The sequence below is a fragment of the Dipteris shenzhenensis genome, chromosome 31, assembly GCF_047967505.1.
Source record: "Dipteris shenzhenensis isolate YYH24624 ecotype China chromosome 31, Dip_SZ_1.0, whole genome shotgun sequence".
In the NCBI taxonomy this organism is placed as follows: domain Eukaryota; kingdom Viridiplantae; phylum Streptophyta; class Polypodiopsida; order Gleicheniales; family Dipteridaceae; genus Dipteris; species Dipteris shenzhenensis.
The window spans coordinates 4,067,647-4,091,073 of NC_141626.1; the positions used below are offsets into that span (position 1 = coordinate 4,067,647).

At 40.1% G+C, this 23,427-nt stretch overlaps 1 protein-coding gene across 1 annotated transcript; it reads right to left on the reverse strand.

Annotated features, from left to right (window-relative positions):
- Positions 1-20,672: 20,672 nt before the first annotated feature.
- LOC147880920 (protein NRT1/ PTR FAMILY 8.1-like) lies at positions 20,673-23,182 on the reverse strand. Its single transcript, XM_087370110.1, has 4 exons — positions 22,882-23,182; positions 22,564-22,781; positions 21,914-22,440; positions 20,673-21,695 (listed from the first exon to the last, which is right to left on the reverse strand). Exons 1-4 carry the CDS (start codon positions 22,994-22,996, stop codon positions 20,762-20,764), a joined length of 1,794 nt encoding a protein of 597 aa, XP_087226236.1. The 5' UTR covers positions 22,997-23,182; the 3' UTR covers positions 20,673-20,761.
- Positions 23,183-23,427: the final 245 nt, after the last annotated feature.

Sequence of the window (23,427 nt, forward strand, 5' to 3'; positions counted from 1 at the left end):
TCTTGTTAATGCCAGAAACATTCAGGCAAGAAAGACTTGCAATAACATGTCTCCAATGGCCATGCATTACAGCATACATAAGTTGAATAAATAGTCCTATCTTGTCATCACATTTTAAACTTTGAAGCAGGTTTTTGAAACACCTTGATTACCTTTTGACGAATTTCTATTCAATCATCCTGAGAGACAAGCAAGATGTAAAAATAGATCACCTTATATAGATACAACAACATGATATGTCAACCATATACTCATTTGATCATTATACCTCACCACTTTGTTGGGATCCATCTTGACATCCAAATCGACGAAGAAGCTTGGGCATAGGCTTATTGTAGGTCTCCTTTCCAATGCCAAAATTATCTTTGGCAATGTTGCCCAACCTGGGAATGCTTTTTAAAATTGTCTTCTTTCTCAAAAACTTTATATTTGAAGAAACATAGAGTACATGTGACTCAAAGTAGTATTCTAAAAATTGATAATAGATGTTATATAACAATGATGGTGTTTCCTACTTTAGAGTTGCAAGAATTTTAATAGTCCAATAGAAGGAACCTCCCCATGAGCTATCCACTTTTGCAATCAAGCCAAGCTTATGATGTTCAACCTCACATCCTTACATTCACATGCCATTCCATATGATAACTTTGCTTTGCACTGCTTTATTAGCGATCGCTACTATGCATATGGGAAGATGGGATGATTAGCAATGAGTCCTAATTGTTGAAGTCACCTTCTTTTGTGCAATATATTTCTTTATAATATTGAAAAATGTTTTTGATAGCACAAGTCATAGAGTTGTGAGTTCAACTTTTGATTTATGCCATGAGATCTTGTGTATCTTATATGGAAAAGAACTTCATCCTTTTGTGCCAACAAAGTTGATTCCTTGGGGTAAATATAATGAGGCAATGAGTGCGATCTTGAAACATCGATAGATTTTCCTTTTTGTCCACCCTCAAATTCTTCAAGACTAGATTAAAAGATAAGATTAGAGTAAGAAGATGGGTCAACAAGGTAATGTGGCAATTAGTTGTACATACAGTGTGTTCCTATGAAGAGGTGTGCTTGTGGAGCACTATGATGATGTGGTACGTGTGTGCACATGCTGAGCTAAGAGTGCGAAGTGTGCCTAATTAGTTAGCAGTGTGCCACATGGTATTGATGATATGGCAAATGATCTGTTAGATGTTGATTATGTTGCTAATTGGAATGAAGTGATGATATGAATGCTGAGGTGTCTTATTGATGTGGGAATGTGATGCCATGGAACTTGTTGATGGGGTTGCAATGCATGGCAACTTGTAGATCACTCCTACCCTACCTTGGGGTAAAGCGGAGTTAACTTCACACTCTGATCCTATCTACCACATGGCTAGGTCTATGAAACTTTGGAAAATGAAGGAGTTGTTTAGGTTGGAGTAGCAAGGCATAATGCAACAATATTTTGTTGAGTAAGGCAGACAAATATGATGTCATGCCACCTTTAACCTAGCCATTGTGTAGACTTTTGTAGATTGCAATAGGTCGACGAGTTATATGTCATCCTTGCTTGCTATCTGTGTGGTTGAAGTCGTCTACTTGCTTTTGTTGGTACTTATTTTTGGTCCAATGGGTCTTATATTAGCTACACTGTTGTGTTGATCCATTGTTGTTATCTTGAGCATCGCATTGCAGTAGTCCTTCTATGTTAGTTTGCCTTGTGTCTTTGCTAATGTTGGAATTCCTCATTAGGATACTTAGGTTGACCTCATGGGGAGACTTGATGATAGTCTAAGGTTTGAGAGGACTCTATGTTCCTCTAATGCTATTGGTCATATGATTTGGTAGTCTCTTTGTGATTGGCTTGTCCATGCATGGAAAGTGACGTGGAGATTTGTTGGTCAATTGCTGCTGCATGGGATTGGTCCATGTAAGAGAGCTTAGTGTGTTATGATTGGTCAGATTATTTGGCTCCTGCAACAAAAGAAGAATCATGATATTCCATGTGGCCTCAGAGCATGCAATAGATCGTGGTGTATCGATTAGTCAATAAGCTTCCAAAGAATACATTTGCATGGGCGTGGACCAATCAAGAGTTCTACATGGCATGGTAGTGCATCTGATGGCCAGTTGTAGGAGCATCTACAAAGATAGAGTTGCAAGGAGAATTCCTTCTTCTTGTCCAAAACTCTCTCTATCTATTTGTCTCAATGAGAGTCGCATTTTAGTTGCGTTACTCCTCATAGTGTGTCTAAGAGCAGCTACTCATAATGGTCATAGAGTCCTTTAGTGAGTCTGTATTGAGTCAATATCAATTGTGTAAGCTACGATAAGGTTAGTAGGCATGAGCAGTATGTCAATTTAGATTTATGTTGTGGAGCTATTCCTCTTGATAAATATATGAGATTATTTTATTCTTCATGTGCGATTCTATAGCAAACGTTAAGCATGTGTTGAGTATGTTTTGAGAGTGAGAGAGAGATCGTGTAGATGGATAACATGCCTTGAATTCCAATAGCTAATGCTACTAGTCTTGTAGTTTTCTTGATGTGAATCATGGTGCCATGTTTGCTCATTGTTGTAATCTAGATTGCACATGCACATATGGTGTGAGCTGAAGTCAGAGCTAGAGTCAGGAGCTAGAGTCAGCAGTTGGTTTGCGTGTTGATTGTGAGTCGCGTAGAGCTACTGCGTCATTGTTGAGCTTGCTTACTTGTTGTAGCTTTGTGTCTATCAACATTGTTCATGCATGGAGGTGTTTCTTTCAAGTTTGAATTACTATAGTTGTCTCACCTTCTATGTCTTGTTAAATTGCTTCAGATTGCTTGACTACAACTTGCTTGGTTATAAGGCTGAATTGAGGTCGTTGTTGAGTTCCTTGTGTTTATCTTGAATCGATGAAAAAGATTCTTGAAAGATTTTGTAATTGAGACCTATAGATCTATCCTTACCTGGAATGTAGGGTAGGATTGTTTCTTTATCTTTCTCAATGGATCTATCTCAGAGAATAGGATAGTCAAAGCACAACTCTTCTCACTCGAATGAAGAAGAACAATGAACCTAAATCTCTCTCTTAAGTATATTAATTATCTCTCAACAAAGGTCGTTTAAATGGATCAGTGGGAACCTACTTTTAAAATAAAGTCAATTAGTATAATTAAGTAGCTTGGTCGAAGTGTTGGTGGAAATATGACCGAATTTTTATTAATGTATGTTCAAAAGTAATTATCAAATTTGTTGTGAAGTTCCCTTCTCTGGTTTGGGAGAGTAAATTAGTATAAAATTAATAAAATACTTGTTGAATTGGCTTAATTGTCCATACTTTGATAGAGAATTGTTAATCTCCTATGTCCCTTCCTCTCTAGCTTTTCTTTAAACTTCTCCTATCTAGCTTTTTGTTGCTTGGTTATAAATTTAATCATTGTAAGCAAAATTCAAATTTCATTTATCTTGTCCTCTATAGGTTTTTAAGATGAGCAACTTACACCAAATTCATGTATTTTGAGCCGTGAAATAGCCACATTTCCTAGCTAAAGCTAGAGATTAGAAAAGCTGCCAAACACTGAGCAACTCAAAATAGCTAAGCATGTGCACCTTCTAGCTTTATCTCTGAGTAGCTCTTGGATTATCACAATCCTCTGCACACACGTGCACTATAGAAATTTTATTTTAGTTTCATATATCCTCCTAACCTAAGTGTGATCTTCCTTAGCTCAGATCCACCGACAAAAAATGCAGAGAAACCAATGCCACCTAGCATTTTAATCTATCAATTCTCCATTAGCATTTTCATGATCCATCTATAGGATCCTCCCTAGAGATTTGTTAAGGCATTGATGACAATTCTTGAGGCTGATTTTCATGCCTTATCCTTGGAGTCAAGGCGTAAGTACTCGACTATCAAGGATCTTGCGAAACATTCTATTTCAAAAGTGGTCCTCAAACTTCTCAAATTCGCTATAAAGCACTTGTTGTTTTGATCTTCTCTTGGCAATGAGATACTTGCATTAATTTAAGTGTCTAGTTTTACTTGCATTTGATATATTGGAGCCTCTACATCAAAACCACTTCTTTTGCATAATGAAGCCTCTTCATCGATGCATCTAACCCCAACACATTAAAATAAACTATGAAGAAATGATTTATTACCTTTCATTTCTACAACATTTGGTGTAGTGTAGACTAAAATAGATTAGTGAATCTCATAGGAGATTCAACCCCCTAAAAGCTAATTAAATGATCGCTTGAACTTACTCGACTAGTTCTCTATTGGAGTCAATCTCTTCACTCACACACGGTCTCACATTCATTACATATATTAAAGTTCAACTAGACATAGTTTACTAAGAAGAGTTCATAGATTTTAGAGGTATTGGCATTTGTACCAGCGGGCAAGTTGCACTTTACTCATTTTGCACTTCAGATGGCCATTTTTTGGGAATTTGTGCACATATTTGAACCTTGTAAATCCTTCTAGTCTATTCTTGGCATTAAGTGCCACATCAAGCCTTGTAATAGATTGGATATATTACAATTTATATTTTCAATAGTACTTTGGATATTGGAGTTGATATTGTAGTTTGTTCACATGCATTTTGAGTATATTTTTTGCATCATGACTTTCATCTTCAAACATTCATTCTTTCCTTTGCATAGTTGATATTTAAAGTGCCTTTTCTTTTGGCCCTTGTTGCACTTCTTCACCTTTGCTGCAACCCTCCACTAGATCTCTAGAAATGGAATTCCCTACCACCCAGAAGATGAAGGGGATATGGGATGGATCACCAAGCCATAGCACACAACATATGCCTTTAGTGTTAATGTTTGGTGATCATGCTATGGAGCATAAATCATGTGTGCTAGAGAAACTAGTGGAGTGCAAGGGATTTGAGTGTAATGCATGACAAAACCTTGAATGAATGATCAAGAAGCCAATTGAGATAATCATAGCAGAGAGAATGAGTGTTCATCGTATTCGATGACAAAATTTCCAAACAAATAACTGCTCAAGAAGGAGATGAATCATTGAGAGAGGGACAGTAGTAGGCCGCACTAGTTAACCATCACTGATGCCAAATGACAAAAGATTGAAGGAAATGGTTGAAGGATTCAAGGAACACCATCTTCAATAGGTGTGAGAAAGGTCTGTCAAGGAGAAAGAAGTGGATCCTCATCACCATTGCAAGGAATACAGGAGCAAGAAAATGGGATAGAAAAAATGGAGAGAGTAGAAGAAAAAAGGACAAAAGACAAAAGAGAGGAAGATGAAGATGACTTTGCTAGAGAATCATTGACCCCATGTGAAAAATTTCTTGAGCATAGTGGCAATCCTTAGGAGTACTTACTATCCTTCCCACCACATTTGCTAAGAAGGCCATTGAATGGTATGATTACTAGCTTGATGGGCATTTCATGACATGGGATGAATTGAAGGTTTCATTCTTGAAAAGGTTCTAGTACAAATTCAATAAGGAAGATGTCTTGCTAAATCACAACAATCTCAAGCAAGTGAATGGCAAGGAGATGGCAAGATGGTGTATGACCATGAGCATGATGAGGCTGCTAACTAATGAGTTCAGTAATGCACTAGATGAGATGACACTGAGGTCATGGTTATTGAATGCCCTCAACTTGGGATTGAAGTTGCACAAGATAGAGGTAGCATGCCCAAAAGAATGTATGATGAATTGCTTCAATGAGCGATTTTTTTTGAACAAGGAACACATAGTCCGAAAGGAAGAAGAAACCACCCATCTGAGAAGTAAAGAGTGAGGAAGATGAAGACAAAGAAAAAGAAAAGGTGCTGGAGAAGGACACAATGAATAGATCAAGACACTCCTGAAGGAAATGGGAACCCAAGGCAACCCAGAGAAGGGAGAAGTTTGATTCCATGAATGCAAGACAAATGGCCATATGACAAATGAGTGTTGTACAGGTTGATTTTGCACGGTCTATAATCATCTGGGACACGATACTGAAAGGTCTTGGTACAAAAAGAACAAGATAACACCTAAAGTCAATCAAGTGCTACAAGAACCAAAGAAGGGACATTAAGGAGAAACGAGAGTTAACACTGTATGCTACTTCTATGGGAAAGAAATGCCCAAAAATATGAAAGACAATGGAAGAAACACTAGCAGAGGCATGTAAAGATGACATTATGATGTATGCCAACAAGTTTAGAAGTACCACCTTCCAAGATTAGATGCCCCTACATCTAACATATCCATGGTAGCCTTTCCAAGAGTGGAAGTTTCACTTTTGGGAACATGTGTCAATGCATACTACACAAAATTGATACAAATTAGTGGCAATCGACTATGTAATGATGTTGGCCGAAGTAAAACCCCTAAGGGACAACATAGCTCGCAGCCTAGCAAGATTCTCCTATGAGAATGTTATTTGTAGATATGGGTGTCCCATTGAAATCATGTCTAACCAAGGGGGGCAGTTCATCAATTCTATCATCACCATAATGACGAAGGATTTCCTCATCCAGTACAAGAAGTCCACATCATGCTACCTAAGGGAAAATTATCAAGATGAAGGAATAAACAACTTTCCCCCACACAATGGTCAATGATGACAATCGAAATGACTGGGATCATGTCAATGTTTGCTTGGGTGTAGCCAATTGTGAAACTATTTTCGGGGCCATGACACGATGCACTCCTAGGTGAATATTTGAAATTTGCATGGACCCTCACTCTCACCAAAAATTTTTCCAATGTCATGATGGCGTACTGGCATAATCATAAGATGCAATCTATTTATTTTGAACACCACATAGCTTGACACACGGCATCTCTGCATTGCTTCACACAGCGCAGTCTCTGGCCTAAGCCGCCTAACCACTTACCATCACACAGCCTTCTACCAGCTTTGCCACCTGTCATTAGGCATTGCACCAATGCAGATCATTAAAAGTGAAGGTTGGCTTGGAGAGACCACCGCACTAGTTCTTGGTGTAATAATGAGATGCAATCTATCATTTTGAGCACTGCTGCAGCGCAGTCTCTAGCTAGGCCACCTATCCTCATGTAGCCTTTTGTGGCATATTTGCCCATGCAAATCATAGGTTGGCTTGGAGAGGCCACTGCACTAGTTTTTGGCTTGATAATGAGACACAATCTATCATTCTTAGCATTGCCTCAGTGCAGTCTCTAGCTTGATGACCTATCATCACCCAGAATTCAAGGTTGTCTTGGAGAGACCACTGCACTAGTTCTTGGAGATATAGCTCTGTTACCTACTTTTACAAATTACAGGAGGAGGTCTATGTGACCAATGTGCTCTCAATGTGCTGGCAAATAGAATGAGATCTATCACAACCACCACGCTAGTTCTTGGAGTTATATATTTGTGTACCAAGGAAAATGTATTTCGTTGTACAACCAAGCAAAATGCAATTGACTATATGGCCCTTGAGGGGTCCCCTCTAGGGGCAAGGGCCATATCGAGGGTCCCCTCTAGCGGTAAGGGCCATATTGACATGCCATTTTTGTCCAATGGCATCCTGGATATTTTATAATGCATGTCGATATGGCCCTTGCCCCTAGAGGGGACCCCTCAAGGGCCATATTGTCAATTGCATTTTCTAAAAGTTTAATTGGATTTTTCTAGATGTATCTCCATGCAACCACAAAGGTGGGTCATTGGAGTTATTTTAGCACTATTTCGGCCATAAACCAAGAAAATTGTAGTCCTACTTTACTAGTATTTTAGTCATTGTTGTAGTAAATATAAATGAGCCGGTGGTAGTGATTGGGAGGTGAGTAATTACGGGCCACTGTAGTGGCTGGTAATTAATTGCCAACCCACTGGGTCTTAGCCCTGCCACCATAGATGTGGCTGGGAATCTTAGATGCCACCACCTCTAGTCACTCATTACCATGCAAGTTAGTACTATTGCCTTGAATTAATCAACATTCCGGCCAACCACCACGGTGGCTCTCACCTTGATAGTGTAGTCGAGGAAGTCCAAAGAGTAAGCTACAAGACCCTGCAACAAGATTATGATAGGGCTGTGCACGAGCTTGTTGTGGCTTTGGACAGTTATGAAAAGTAGTCCTTGTCTTGATAGATTTCCAAACTAGAGTGGAAGTCTTGGAAATGGCCCTAATTGATGTTTTTGAGAAATTTAAGCAGCTTCAATAGATGCTAAGGGATTCAGATGAAGCTGTTGCATAGAATGAGCAAAGAGTGGAGGAGATGAAGGAGAACACCCATAGCCTTAATATGAGTGAGGAAGGAATCAAGAAGCAACTTCGTCATGTACAGAGCAAGATTGTGGTATTGATGGCCACAATAGTTAAATGAGATGCCTATTCTGCTATGCAGCAGGGTCTGAAATGCATGGTCTGCCATACCCCCATCATAGATGACTACATGATCCGATGGCTTGTGTGCTACCACCCTGTGCATTTTTTTTGCTTTGGGATGTTTGTGTATACAAAATCACTATGTAGAGAATGCCATTTGTCATTGCCCAGGTCATGGACAGATCAAATGTGCATGCCTACCTACACCTATCTACGATGAGAATATACATGCTGTAGTTCAATTTGCCATTTGGGCAAAGGATGCAAAAGACAAGGAGCTCAAATTGAAGAAGGCCACGAATGATCCTAACTGCAAGGAAAAGGAGCCTGAAGGGAGGAACCAAACCCCTTCAAGAAAGGAGCAAGAAGGGCCAAGTGTGCAACCAAGAAGATCAAATCAAGGAATGAGGAAGTGGCATGAAAGGAGGGCCCGAGCCCTTGAAGGAACCAACCCCATTCTGGAAAGGAGCAAGGAAAGGAACAAGGAGGGTCGAGCCTACAATCAAGGAACCCAACAAGGAGTCTCCTTGAGATGTAATCTAAAGGAAAGGAGTCTCTGAAATGCAATCTATGTAATCTGTGTGTAATTTATTGAATTGTTAATCTTCTCCATAGTTTACTTGGGCAATGTTTTCTCAGCTATGTGACTAGATAGTGTCCTTTGATCCATGCCAAGGACCATAATGTGAGATGAAAGATTTCGATTAGACAACTAACATGAGACTGAAGAATGAGAAGGTCGGGCTTAATGAACTCAAAGATTTCGATTAGACAACTAACATGAGACTGAAGAATGAGAAGGTTGGGTTCAATGAACTCTCTCCCTATTTAAGTGCAGTGCAGACACAACTAAGAGCCCATTATGAAATCTAGCCCCAAAACTCTATACACCGATCCACCTATTGCGAATCTATGGCATACCCAAAAGACTTTGGAATGATTTTATTCTATTTAAAAATGATGTTGGATGACCTCCTCGCAGAAATGGACCCGGAGAAGGAGGAAAATAGATGCAAGGAGGACATACTTTGGGGGTGGGTGTCTTACTTGGAGTGAGGACATTAATTTCCCTGGCTATTGTTTTTCTTGCTCCTTTAAGGTACTTGCTAAGATCATGATGTAGGTTTCTTTTGGTAGGACATGATAGAGGCACAAAGATGTATAGAGCACAAAGACCACGATGAAGAGGACCCCCGTGAAAGGAGGAGTTACTATGGGCATACAAGTCGGTAGAGTCAAGCAAGTAGTGTGCAATCCGAGTGTGTGAAGAGGTATGCCATTGTGCATCAGACTGGCCTAAAGAGCTGGGAGGGTGTAGATCCATCGACATACTCCCATTTGTCATGAAGTACAAGAATGGTCTCCATTCAATATTTCCATGTGTCATAATTGGAGTTGTCTAGCTTAGCAAATGCCTCCAGATTGAGATTGCTAATCGAAGACATGGTGTAAGAAATGTACTCAAACTGTCGTGAAAAATCACTGTCTGAATCAATTGCAAAACACTGACTGTGGCAAGTGAAATTTGAACTGTTGATGAAGGTAGAAGTGCAATATATAATCCAATCTGAATTATAAGGCTTGTGGCAAATGATGCCAGGAATAGCCAAGAGGCATTACAAGGTTGAAATAAAGTGCACAATGCCGTGAAATAGCTGAATATGCTTTACAATGATGGCATGTGTGTGAAATCAAATCATGTGCTATCTGCCCATTGATCAATCGGCAATGCCTCTAAACACTCTGAAGTCTGCTTACTAAAGTGATGAACGTCAGGTTTCAAGTAATGTGATGATGTGAAATTATATGTGGGCATAGGGACTGACTCCAAGTTGCAACTAGTCAAGAATTTTGGGCATGGCAAAATATGAAGAGGGGAGAGGAGAAGAGTGGAGATAAGGAGAGAGGGCATAGCTAAAGAGCATATCACAAATGACTAACTGTACACTAGATTTAGTTGAAAATGTAGAATATATACAAACCCATTTAGGGTTAGCATTAGGGCATCTAACCCTTTCATTTATAGTAGTCTATATTGTTAATGCTATGCACATGTAATCACATGATGTTGAGCATGATCTCTCAACAGGATGTAGCATCTGTCATACGAGGAGCTTAGAGTAAGAAGGCCTAGAAGCCTAAAATACAATTGAGAATGCATAGTATATCCTTGAGGCATATGAGTTGCCGAATAACTTCATGCTGGAGGTGGTCTGGCACTCTATGCTAGAGGCTTACGCATGTACTAGTGAGAGTATCTACTATATGAGAGCTACGATCTAGGATCTTAGGCTTGAGCTGCTACTACTAGGGGCTTATGCTAAATGGTCAAAACCAACTCATGTGAGAACTTGTATACCAATGATCAAGCCTATAATAAAGTGATGGAAACTATGTGTCGAGAGTAGCCAAGAGGTTGTACAAGAGTGATGGATATGTGTAGGAACCAATGCCAAAAATAGTCAATGAATATGACTGTACATGGGTGGCATATGTGTGTGCAAGAAGAATGCAACAATCCTGAATCCGAAGAAGATCACTCTACCAAGTATCACATTATGCGATGAACTACCAAATGCCAAGTGACTGATCTAGTGTCAGATGTATAAATGTGTATATTGATGATAGATTCAATGGGACTGACCCTGCTAGGAGCTAATCGAGTAATTTGGCAATAGCTTACTTGGATTGGTGGAGTTTAATCTCCTCTATGGCTGTGCTAGTCTATAGCTAGACTACACGTCGAAGCACAAAGTGCAACAAATGGATTTTAGTTCATTCATTTTATGTGTTGGATGGTAGGAACAGATTAGGAGGTGGTTTTTATAATGGGTATTTAATATTTTTTACCACTAACCATGTAGAGCACGATATGAAATCATGTTTGCTTTTTAGATAACCCCAAAATTCCATCTAGATCAAAATTTATGGATCCCAAAAGAATGGCCGAAATTTGATCAAGGGAAAGGCAAAAGATTACGTGGCTTATGGTGGTGATGTGGCACTATGGGTTACATGAAAATTACAAAGTGTGCCTGTAATGAGATAATAGTGAATACTTGAATTAAATGAATAACCTATAGGACTTTTTTATCAGTTGCTTGATGCATTACTATTTCACATTCAGCTCCTTAACTCTCGTAATTGGTAAAATTTGATGTTTTTTTCTTGACTGATGGAATGTTTCTAGATTTTGTATACAAGGATTAGAGAAAGAATATTTCTCTAAGAAGTTATTCCTTTCCAATAATTATTAGAGTTCTATAAGAGAGAGGTACATATAACACCTTTTGATTACTTTGAAAATGATGTAGTTTTATCAAAAGCACACTAGGTACTGTGATTACATTGAAAAAGATGCATTTTTATTAGAAGCACATAAGGGAATATCAAAAGGTCATTTTTCAAGAGATATAATTGGTAAGAGAATAATGCAACTAGGTTTATGGTGGCTAACAAGGTTTATTGTGGCTAACAGAGATATAATTGGCAAGAGAATAATATAACTAGGTTTATGGTGGCTAACAATTTTAAATATTCTTTTGATTATGCTAACCATGTTTGCAATGTCAAAAATATGGACTCACACTTCAAGTAGGTAGCATGCTTTATCTAGTTCTTCTAGTAGAACCATTTTCGAAATGTAAACTAGATTTTACTAGACCAATAAAACCACCTACAACATATACATAAAATGAGTATATGTTAGTTACTATGGATTATTGCACCAAGTGGGTTGAAGAATCACTCAGACATAACTAAATCCAATAGTGTTGCAAGACTTCTTCATTGAAACATTATGAGCAAGTTTGGTTTTTTATAGAGGAATACATTTTTTAAATAAAATGATTTTTAAATTAACAATTGTGCATATGATTCAACAACATATTATCCACCATCAAATGGACAAGAAAACTCCAACAAGGTTCTACAATGAATTTTTAAGAAGATAGTTTCAAAGAATAGAATAGATTGAGATAAAAAACATCATTCTACATTATGGGTGTTCAAGGTAGCATTCAAAGTTTCAAAGTAACCATAGACATGACACTATTTATGTTGATATACAAGCTTAAAGTTGTTGTACTAATGGAATTTGTTCTTCCAGGTCTCAAAGTGATTGTACATAATAAATAATCCTAAGAAAAGTTCTTGACTAATAGAGTGGAAAAACTTCTACAACTGCTGCAAGTTGGAATTTAGAGTTCTCTGATCTCTTGAAGAATTCAAAAAATACAAACAAGCATGGGTCAACATAAACATCATGCTTATTTTTTAAAAAAAGGTGACTTGGTGATGATGTATAATTCTAAATGTGTCTTCAACTAAGTAAGATGATGCTTAGGTATGATGGCCCATTTCAGATAACAAATATGTTGGGTGAAGGTAATTGATGCACAGCGAGCTCGTAGGTGGAGTCAGTGCATCAAAATGCAAAATGTTTGCATAGCTTTGAAGGCCTTGGAGCGAGTTCCTGATCTGTGTGGCTGCTTTTGAGAAGCCACTATGTAGTTTTCATATGAAACCATATGTTGGGACAAGGCCTAAAATTGATTAATTGATGGTATTGTTTAGTTCAATTTGGTATGTAGACTACTCATTTGTAATATCTAGTCTATATATAGCCTCTCAAACTAATGATTTTGCATGTCAAACATCACACTTTTCAACTCTTAGTTTGATTCACACTATCACAAACACTATTGCATATTATGTGAGAACTACTATGTACTACCCACTTTTACGATTCCCTCAAACTAGCACTAGATTTTAACTAAATTTTAAAATTGAGGTGAAATGTAAACCTATCCATCTTTTAAAAGAAAGTTCTATATAGATTTTTAGGGAGGACAATTTTAGACATCCTAAAATTATTATGGCTTTTTAATATTGGATATTTAAAAGGAAATAGATAAGTTTAAATCTCTTGATAATTTACAGACTATGAATTTTGATAGATGCACTTTTTGATGCATATTTTCTTATTATATACTAATATTTGTGAATTTGGGTAGATGGTAAGATTCATTGCTTGAGAATTCTTATTTTCATGGAATTAATGACCTACTATACAAGCTGTGAAGAACACTTTAATAAATATTGAGATACACTCTCAAAGGGAGGCTCTCTTTGAGAGGAGAAGCAGTACATGTTTCAAAGTTGTTTGCATGTTCCAATGACATATTGAAAGAAAGGTAAAAAATAACACATACTTTAGACATGCTACATTTTGAAGACTTCATCAGTTGGATATTTTTTACTATGAGAAGAAGCACAAACTACCCAGCAAATGGAAATGTCCTTGAATCACTGTCAACGTGCTGCATTCGATCGGATTTTGGCAAGGGTCTATGGAGATGGTGGTGAGGTCTTTTTTCTCGATGGTATAAGAGGGTCTGGAAAGACCTTTCTCTACAATTGCTTGCTCTCTTGATTGCGTGGGGAGGGGCTCATCGCTTTGGCATGTGCATCTTCTAGGATTTCTGCATTGCTACTAGCCAATGGACGCACGGCACACTCACGATTCAAGATACCATTGGAGCTGGATGGTACTAGCAGTTGCAATATTAAGGTTAATAGTCAACTCGCATATGTTTTGAAGATGGCTAGGCTGATAATATGGGGTGAGGCACCCATGACTCACGGGCTTGCTTTCGAGGCACTGACAGAACTTTACGAGATATCATGTCCAATGAGCAACTTTTTGGTGGGAAGGTGGTATTGTTGGGGGGGGATTTTAGGCAAGTCTTGCCAGTTCTTCCAAAGGCAGGACGAGAGGACATTGTCAATGCTACCTTATGCCACTCAAGGATTTGGGGTCGCACTACAATATTGAAGTTGACGCAGAATATGTGAGTCCTTCAGAATGGTGATAATTGTGCTGAGCAAGAGTTCATGCAATGGGTTCTGGACATTGGCAATGGGATAAATATAAGATGTACAAAAGAAGATACTGTTGTGATTCCATCGCATATGCTTTTAGAGACAAAGTCCATGGAAGGCCTCATTGGATGGGTGTATCGAGGGCTTGCAACTGTTTTGGACTATGCAACATACTTTCGAGAGCACACTATTCTTGCACCTTGAAACATCGAGGTTGATGCAATTAATGCTATGGCATTGAAGGCAATGCCTAGTGAGGAAAGGGAGTACCTAAGTGCAGACTCAGTGGACAACTTAGGGGGAGATTCCTTTCTGTTTGCAGTCGAGTATTTGAACAGTCTTGATCTTGGTGGTGGATATCCCCCGCATCGGTTGGTTTTGAAAAGGAATGCTCCTATAATTTTGTTGCATAATTTGAATCCTCACCAGGGTTTGTGCAATGGACACGGTTGATATGCAAAGAGTTTCACACAAAAGTGTTAGAAGCTGAAATCAATACTGGTAACAATGCTGGTGATAGAACATTTATTCCAAGGATAACATTCATTCTGACCAACCTTAAACTTCCATTCGACATGAGGAGACGGCAATTTCCTATCCGATCGGCATTTGGCATGACAATCAATAAGTCACAGGGCCAAACATTGTCAGTTTTGGGGATGTACTTGGCGACACCGGTATTCAGTCATGGCCAATTATATGTGGCATTTTCACGTATCCGAGCATCAAACGCTGTTAAGGTTTTCATTTCGCAGGGTGCATCTGATGCCAGGGGTGAGGAGATGGATAATACTTCTACCACAAATGTTCTGTACAAGGAAGTTTTGCAATTGGCAACAGCAAGAGCCTAGGAGTATGACATTGCTCTTTCAAGCCCTCCTTAGACTTTCTTGGGTGGAAAATCTTCATTTCGGTAATCTTTGTATAGCTTTTTTTAAGTTCTTTCAATATTCCAACTATCATAGGTCTTTGGGAATGTTGGCTATTTATACAAAGATGAAGTGAGACATAATATTTCATGACTTTGTCCTTGATAATGTTTGGATTTCATTTTTCATTTGAGTTATGGGTTTGCAATACACTAGAGGCTATTTTCTCTTCAAAGCCTATTGTTTTTTTTAAGTATATGTAGATTGACACGTGCATTCTTTTTTTGCAATGTGATAGGATGTCTAGGCAATTCACGTTTGTCACCAAAACAAGAGCATAGGTGCAAGGTACATAGTTGCTTGACAACCACGTTTTATGTTGACATGTTTAATAGTATAGTCACTCACTTTTTAGAAAATTGTAGATTCTGTGGACTGGGGATCTCTGGAGAGTGCGCAACTATTGTTGGATTTGCTTGAGTTGGAGAGCTACCTTGGGTAAGAACTGTGTACATTGTTTAATGCTTTATTTTTGTTAAAACAAAAGTTTTTTTGGATTATATTTGAGTGGGAAAACATGCTATTGTTTGTCTTTTAGGACTATTCCTGATTCAAGGTTTCTAATGAATCTCCACGTCCACAATCCTTTGGATGGACGAGTCCATTTGGGATATTACGCTGTCCTGGCGTGCCGGCTTCATAGGGATGATGGACCACAGACCATCACTGTTCGCTGGCTGGGATACTATGAATGTGTGTCGACACGAATTTTCTATCGAGGGCAAAATGGGGACTACACGTATACCTTTGTCAGCGTTGTTGACAGTTTTGCGTCTGAGTAAGTACTCTAAAGAATGAGTTGGGTTTTACCAACATACATGTATAAAAGTTTTATGGCTCAATAATTATAGTTCCTAAATTATCTTTCTATGTGATGCTGGTCCAGATACGATTGTTGGTACTCCGTTGTATGTTCGTAGCTGCGATGGACACGGCGGACGTGGTGGACGTACAGTGAATGGCCGTCACAGGCTTTTCCCTGCAATACATGGCCGCAGACTTTTCCCTTAGGGATGTTTGTGTGTGTATTGTAGATTTTGTATGTTCAGTTAAGACTTTATTTTGTGGCTGTGTATTTGGATATATCAATCAGTTCTTTGACATAGCTATTGCATGTTCAGACATGTGACTGCACTTTTGGATGTGATATTTTTTGAAGTACTCTGTCATAGAGAAGTTTTTTTTTTGGACGTGGCGGATGTGGAGTACATGGCTGGCACAGGCTTTTCCCTATAGTGCATGGCGGCAGACTTTTCCCTTTAGGGATGTTTGTGTGTCTACTGTAGATTTTGTATGTCCAGTTATGATTTTGTATGCGGATGGGTATTTGGATATATCAATGAGTTCTCTTTTTTCACTTTTGGATGTAATATTTTGAAGTACTATGTCATAGACATTTTTTGTGGTTAGAATATGTTGCTGGTTTCAGACATTTTAGCATCTTAAGACCGAGCAGAGCGGGTCGCTAGCCCATCGTAGACGGGTCAGGTACTCAAAAGAGTTTCACATGAAAGTGTTAGAAGCTGAACTCATTATTGGTACCAATGCTGGTGATAGAATGTTTATTCGAAGGATAACATTCATTCCAACCAACCTTAAACTTCCATTCGACATGAGGAGATGACAGGAGTGCAGGTGCAAGGTACATAGTTGCTTGACAACCATGTTTTATGTTGACATGTTTAATGGTATAGTCAGTCACTTTTAGAAAATTGCAGATCCTGCGGGCTAGGGATCTCTGGAGAGCATGCAACTGTTGTTGGATTTGCTTGAGCTCGAGAGCTACCTTGGGTAAGAATCATGTACATTGTCTGTTGCTTTATTTTTTTGTTAAAACAAAAGGTTTTTTTTCGATTATATGTGAGTGGGAAAACATGGTATTGTTTGTCTTTTAGGACTCTCTTTGTGATTCAAGGTTTCTAATGAATCTCCACATCCACAATCCTTTGGATGGACGAGTCCATTTGGGATAGTACGCTGTCCTAGCTTGCTGGCTTCATAGGGATGATGGACCACAGACCATCACTGTTCACTGGCTGGGATACTATGAATGTGTGGGGACACGAATTTTATATCGAGGTCAAAATGGGAACTACACGTACACCTATGTGAGCATTGTTGACAGCCCTTTGCGTCTGAGTAAGTACTCTAAAGAATGAGTTGGGTTTTACCAACATACATGTATAAAAGTTTTATGGCTCAATAATTATAGTTCCTCAATTATTTTTCTATGTACTGATGCTGGTCCAGATACGATTGTTGGTACTCCGTTGTATGTTCGTAGCCACGGTGGACGCGCGGGATGCGGTGGACATGGAGTGAATGGCCGTCGCAGGCTTTTCCATGTAGTACATGGCCGCAGACTTTTCCCTTAGGGATGTTTGTGTGTCTATTGTAGATTTTGTATGTTTGGTTATGACTTTATTTTGCAGCTATGTATTTGGATATATCAATCAATTCTTTAGGCTTTTCCCTATAGTACATGGCCGCAGACTTTTTCCTTTAGGGATGTTTGTATATCTATTGTAGATTTTGTATGTTCAGTTATGACTTTGTATACGGATGTGTATTTGGACATATCAATGAGTTCTCTGGTTTCACTTTCAGATGTAATATTTTGAAGTACTATGCCAAGAATATGTTGCTGGTTTTAGACATTTTAGCATCTTGAGACCTGGCAGAGCAAGTCCCTAGCCCGTCGTAGATGGGTCAGGTTACTCGAAAGAGTTTCACACGAAAGTGTTAGAAGCTAAAATCATTATTAGTACCAATGCTGGTGATAGAACGTTCATTTGAAGGATAACATTCATTCCGACCAACCTTAAACTTCCATTCGACATGAGGAGACGGCAATTTCCTATCTGATTAGCATTTGGCATGACAATCAATAAGTCACAGGGCCAAACATTGTTTGTTTTGGGGGCTGTACTTGGCGACACCGGTATTTAGTCATGGCCATCAATGCATGGCATTTTCACATATTTGAGCATCAAACACTGGGGATCTCTGGAGAGCACGCAACTGTTGTTGGATTTGCTTGAGCTGGAGACCTACCTTGGGTAAGAACCGTGTACATTGCTTGTTGCTTTATTTTTGTTAAAACAAAAGTTTTTATTTGAGTGGGAAAACATGCTATTGTTTGTCTTTTAGGACTGTTCCTGATTCAAGGTTTCTAATGAATCTCCACGCCCATAATCGTTTGGATGGACGAGTCCATTTGGGATATTACGCTGTCCTAGATTGCCGGCTCAATAATTATAGTTCCCAAATTATCTTTCTGTGTGATGCTGGCCCAGGTACGATTGTTGGTACCCCGTTGTATTTGCATAGCCGCGGTGGATGTGGCGAACGTCGCAGGCTTTTCCCTATAGTACATGGCCGTAGACTTTTCCCTTAGGGATGTTTGTGTGTCTGTTGTAGATTTTGTATGTTCAGTTATGACTTTATTTGCGGTTGTGTATTTGGATATATCAATCAGTTGTTTGATGTAGCTATTGCATGTTCAGACATGTGATTGCACTTTTGGATGTGATATTTTTAAAGTACTCTGTCATAGAGAAATTTTTTTTGGACATGGCAGATGTGGAGTACATGGTCGGCGCAGGCTTTTTCCCTATAGTACATGGCCGCAGACTTTTCCCTTTAGGGATGTTTGTGTGTCTATTGTAGATTTTGTATGTTCAGTTATGACTTTGTTTGCAGATGTGTATTTGGAAAGAGTTTCACACGAAAGTATTAGAAGCTGAAATCATTACTGGTACCAATGCTGGTGATAGAACGTTTATTCGAAGGATAACATTCATTCCGACCAACCTTAAACTCCCATTTGACATGAGGAGACAGTAATTTCCTATCTGATTGGCATTTGGCATGACAATCAATAAGCCACAGGGCTAAACAATGTTTGTTTTGGGGCTATACTTGGCGACACCGGTATTCAATCATGGCCAACTATACGTGGCATTTTCACATATATCCGAGCATCAAACGCTGTTACTTAAGGTTTTCATTTTGCAGAGTGCGTCTAATGCCAGGGGCGAGGAGATGGATAATACTTCTACCACAAATGTTGTGTACAAGGAAGTTTTGCAATTGGCAACAGCAAGAGCCTAGGAGTATGACATTGCTCTTTCAAGCCCTCTTGAGACTTTGTTGGGTGGCAAATCTTCATTTCGGTATCTTTGTATAGATTTTTTTTAACTTCTTTCAATATTCCAACTGTCATAGGTCTTCGGGAATGTTGGCTATTTACAAAAATATGAACTGAGACGTAATATTTCATGACTTTGTCCTTGATAATGTTTGGATTTCATTTTTCATTTGAGTCATGGGTTTGCAATATACTACAGCCTATTTTCTCTTCAAGCCTATTGTTTTTTTCCAGTATATGTAGATTGACACGTGCGTTCTTTTTTTGCAATGCGATAGGATGTCTAGGCAGTTCATGTTTGTCATCGAAATAGGAGCGCGAGTCCATTTGGGATATTACGGTGTCCTGGCTTGCTGGCTTCATAGGGATGATGGACCACAGACCATCACTATTCACTGGCTGGGATACTATGAATGTGTGGGGATACGATTTTTCTATCGAGGGCAAAATGGGGACTACACGTACACCTATGTGAGCATTGTTGACAGCCCTTTGCGTCTGAGTAAGTACTCTATAGAATGATTTGGGTTTTACCAACATACATGTATAAAAGTTTTATGGCTCAATAATGATAGTTCCTCAATTATCTTTCTATGTGATGCTGGTCCAGATACGATTGCTGGTACTCCGTTGTATGTTCGTAGCCGTGGTGGATGCAGCAGACGCGGTGGACGTGGAGTGAATGGCCGTCGCAAGCTTTTTCGTGCAGTACATGGTTGTAGACTTTCCCTTAGGGATGTTTGTGTGTCTATTGTAGATTTTGTATGTTCAGTTATGACTTTATTTGCGGTTGTGTATTTGGATATATCAATCAGTTCTTTGATGTAGCTATTGCATGTTCAGACATGTGTCTGCACTTTTGGATGTGATATTTTGAAGTACTCTGTCATACAGAATTTTTTTTTGGACATGGTGGATGTGGAGTACATGGTTGACGCAAGCTTTTCCCTATAGTACATGGCCGCATACTTTTTTCTTTAGGGATGTTTGTGTGTCTATTGTAGATTTTGTATGTTCAGTTATGACATTGTATGCGGATGTGTATTTGGACATATCAATGAGTTCTCTGGTTTTACTTTCGGATGTAATATTTTGAAGTACTATGTCATAGACATTTTTTTTGGTTGAAATATGTTGCTGGTTTCAGACATTTTAGCATCTTGGCCGGCGGAGCGGGTTGCTAGCGCATCGTAGACGGATCAGGTTACTCGTGATTATTTATGGAGCATGGCAACTGGCTTAACAAGAGGTCAGATGTTCATTTCATCCCACAATGCTACCTACCTAAACAATCACTCGTGCGAAACTTCTTGTACAAAGATAAACTATCCTCGCAGATAGAGAAAGACAACCAATCACTCCTTAGGCAAATAATGTGAACCTTCTTGTACAACGATAAACTAGAAGAAACCGAGAGTTCGGCAGATATAAAGCATCAAGTTTCAAGCGTCTTAAACAATGGGAATATCGAGAAAAAGCTGAAGGATCTGGAAGTTTTAAATGTTCAACCGTGATTTGAGGATCAAGGTCGGGCCACTGTGCGAGGAGCCACTCTCTGAGAGCTCGACTGGCTGATCAAATTCATCGACATGGGCGACGCGCAAGTAAGTGTAGAAGTAAGCAGCTACGAGATAGAAGACGAGGGTGATGGCCATCATCGCAGCGAGGAGCCAGTAGAAATCGTCGATGTGGCCTCTGTTGAGGTTGCGAGGGATCCATCCCAGCTTGCCTCCGCGAGTGGTAATGTGAGTGACCATGGTGACCAGCAAGGTGCTCGCGTAGTTCCCCAGCCCCCTGCACACAAGCGGTAGCGAGATCCCCACACTCCTCATCCCATCCGATAGCTCTGTATAGAAGAAATCCATCTGCCCTACGATCGCAAAGACCTGCGATATCCCCACTATCACATACTGTGGTACTAGCCAGTAGATCGACAACGGCACCACCGCGAATGGCACGTCCATCACCCCGCTCTCCCTCGCGGATTTCAGCCTCTTTCTCTCCACCACTGCAGCCACCACCATCGCCACGATCGATATTAGTATACCCCACCCCATCCTCTGTAGCGTCGTTATGCCCTTCTCGTGCCCCGTCTTCTTCCTCAACCATGGCGCAAGTATGTAGTCGTAGAACGGCGCGAATAAGATCGCGGACAGGACGGTGAACACCTGCATCGACCCCGGCGGTATGTTGAAGTGCCTTCCAATGTGGCCGTGCATGGTTGCCCCTTGCTCGATGAAGAGGGTCGTGAGCTGGGCGATGATCGTATTCAAGAGCACTCCGGCGATTACGAACGGCAAAATCCGGATCAAACACTTCACTTCCTCCACCTGAGTGACCGTGCAAAGACGCCACGGATTCGCAGCAGATAATCGTCCTTGTCCATCGTCATAGCTAGTGCTGGTTGCTACTGCCGCCCTGTCGAGCCATCTGCAAAAGAATTCTTCGTCAGTACTTCTCTCGGTGTCAGTCCCTCATAATTATGGAGGACGAAGTATGTATCGTGGATTTGGCTGGAAGATGAAACGCGAATTGCACCTTGATTAGAATTTGCACTGTGCAGGTTAGGGAGATAAAAGCTGAGATGGAACCTAACCAATTGATGTTCCGAACCTAGCCAATCGAAGCGGAGCATCAGTCAATAGTACCTGAATTCGTTGCTGTGAGCAAGTTTGCGACATCCTGGGATGGCAGAGGACTGCCCCTCTAAAACTTCGTGAAGCTGCTTTACATCTGCCGACACTCTGACAGAATATTTCCGAAACGCACATACGAACACTTGGGCGACTCGAAGAAATGGATTTCCTCCCGGTTTGTATTGACGGGATCTGGGAGCTCCCAGGAGGAAGAGAGGAACTGATATGACTACGGCACCTGTTGCGATCCAGTAACCCAGCGCCCAATGGCTGTTATTTTCGAAGTAAGTTAAAAACGTGAGGGAGACCAACTGCCCGATGTTGCAGAACACAAAGAACCAGTTGAAGAAGGTTGCCTTGTCTCGAGGATTATCGAATTGATCTCCACCCAGGGAGGCCAACACAGGCGAATACGATCCATTCCCCACAGCTGTTACATACAGGGCCAAGAACAGAAAAGTTTTCAGGCCAGATGGTAGCGGTTTCGTTACGTCGGCGTGTTCCTGGAGTGTAACAGCCACTCCCACCAGCGTGCATCCCTGCAAAGGGAAAATAAACAGTAAGTCTGAGCCGGCAAGTTTGCCAGTGCAAACTCAGAGATACTCTCTTTTCATCGAGCAACATGGTTAATTTCTCTGCTAAGTTCTCAGCGAGCAACTCACCACTACATATATGACTAGAAAGACCACGACTGTCCATAGTCTCCCCAAATATGCATCGCCCAGAAAGGCTCCTATCAAGGCAGTGAGAAACATCGTTCCTAGGAGGTTCGTCAAGTCGTTGGCAGCAGTCGCATTGCTCTCTTGCCAAATTCGTAGTAAGTACAGAACAAGGTTGAAGAAGATGCCACCGAACGCAAAGGAACCACAACAAGCGGCTCCTAGATGTCAAGATGAAGAGAGAGTGAATATGTTTTCTGTCCTTACAAAATTCACAGGAATTTGCAGCAGCTTTGCAATGATAGAGATGATGTATCAGACCTAGCATGACGAATGAGGCTCTCCATCCACCGAGCTTACGGCCTTCTGCTGGCTTACCTCGCCAGTCTACTATCTCCAAGTCTCCATTCGTTCTCATGAAATCCGGTACTCCCATGGTGAACTCACTTCTCGTGGAGACTGAAATCAATCAAGCGAGTTGAGCAACTCGTGGAGACGAGTCAGGCAGGCAGACACCCAAGAACAGATCGGAAGCAGGCTTCGCATTGTGATGCAAAACCGGCAAGAGCGTAGCCGGGTCCAGGGATCTTGGGCTCAAACGTCCAGAGACGTTAGTTGGGATGTGTGCCCAATATAATTTTCACTGACAAGGTGCGGATTCCGGAGCATTGACTTTTTGTTTGATTTGACAGCAGGGTCGCTGCAGGGATGTGTTCGGATGGGAGAGGAAGAAGCAGGCTGCAACCCCTCGACTCGCAGGGACAAAATTTGACAAGGATATCTATGTCATTAGCCCTTTTTTGTGTCAATTACACATTGATTTAGAATTTCTTTGTCAAATGACAATGCAAAATAGCTTTTGTCATT

Coding starts and splice junctions, on each gene's coding strand:
- LOC147880920 (XM_087370110.1), bottom strand. CDS start 22,996: ATGGGAGTACCGGATTTCATGAGAACGAATGGAGACTTGGAGATAGTA. Junction 22,441..22,563: donor TTCTAGTCATATATGTAGTG/GTGAGTTGCTCG, acceptor TTCCCTTTGCAG/GGATGCACGCTGGTGGGAGT. Junction 21,696..21,913: donor GCTCACAGCAACGAATTCAG/GTACTATTGACT, acceptor ATTCTTTTGCAG/ATGGCTCGACAGGGCGGCAG.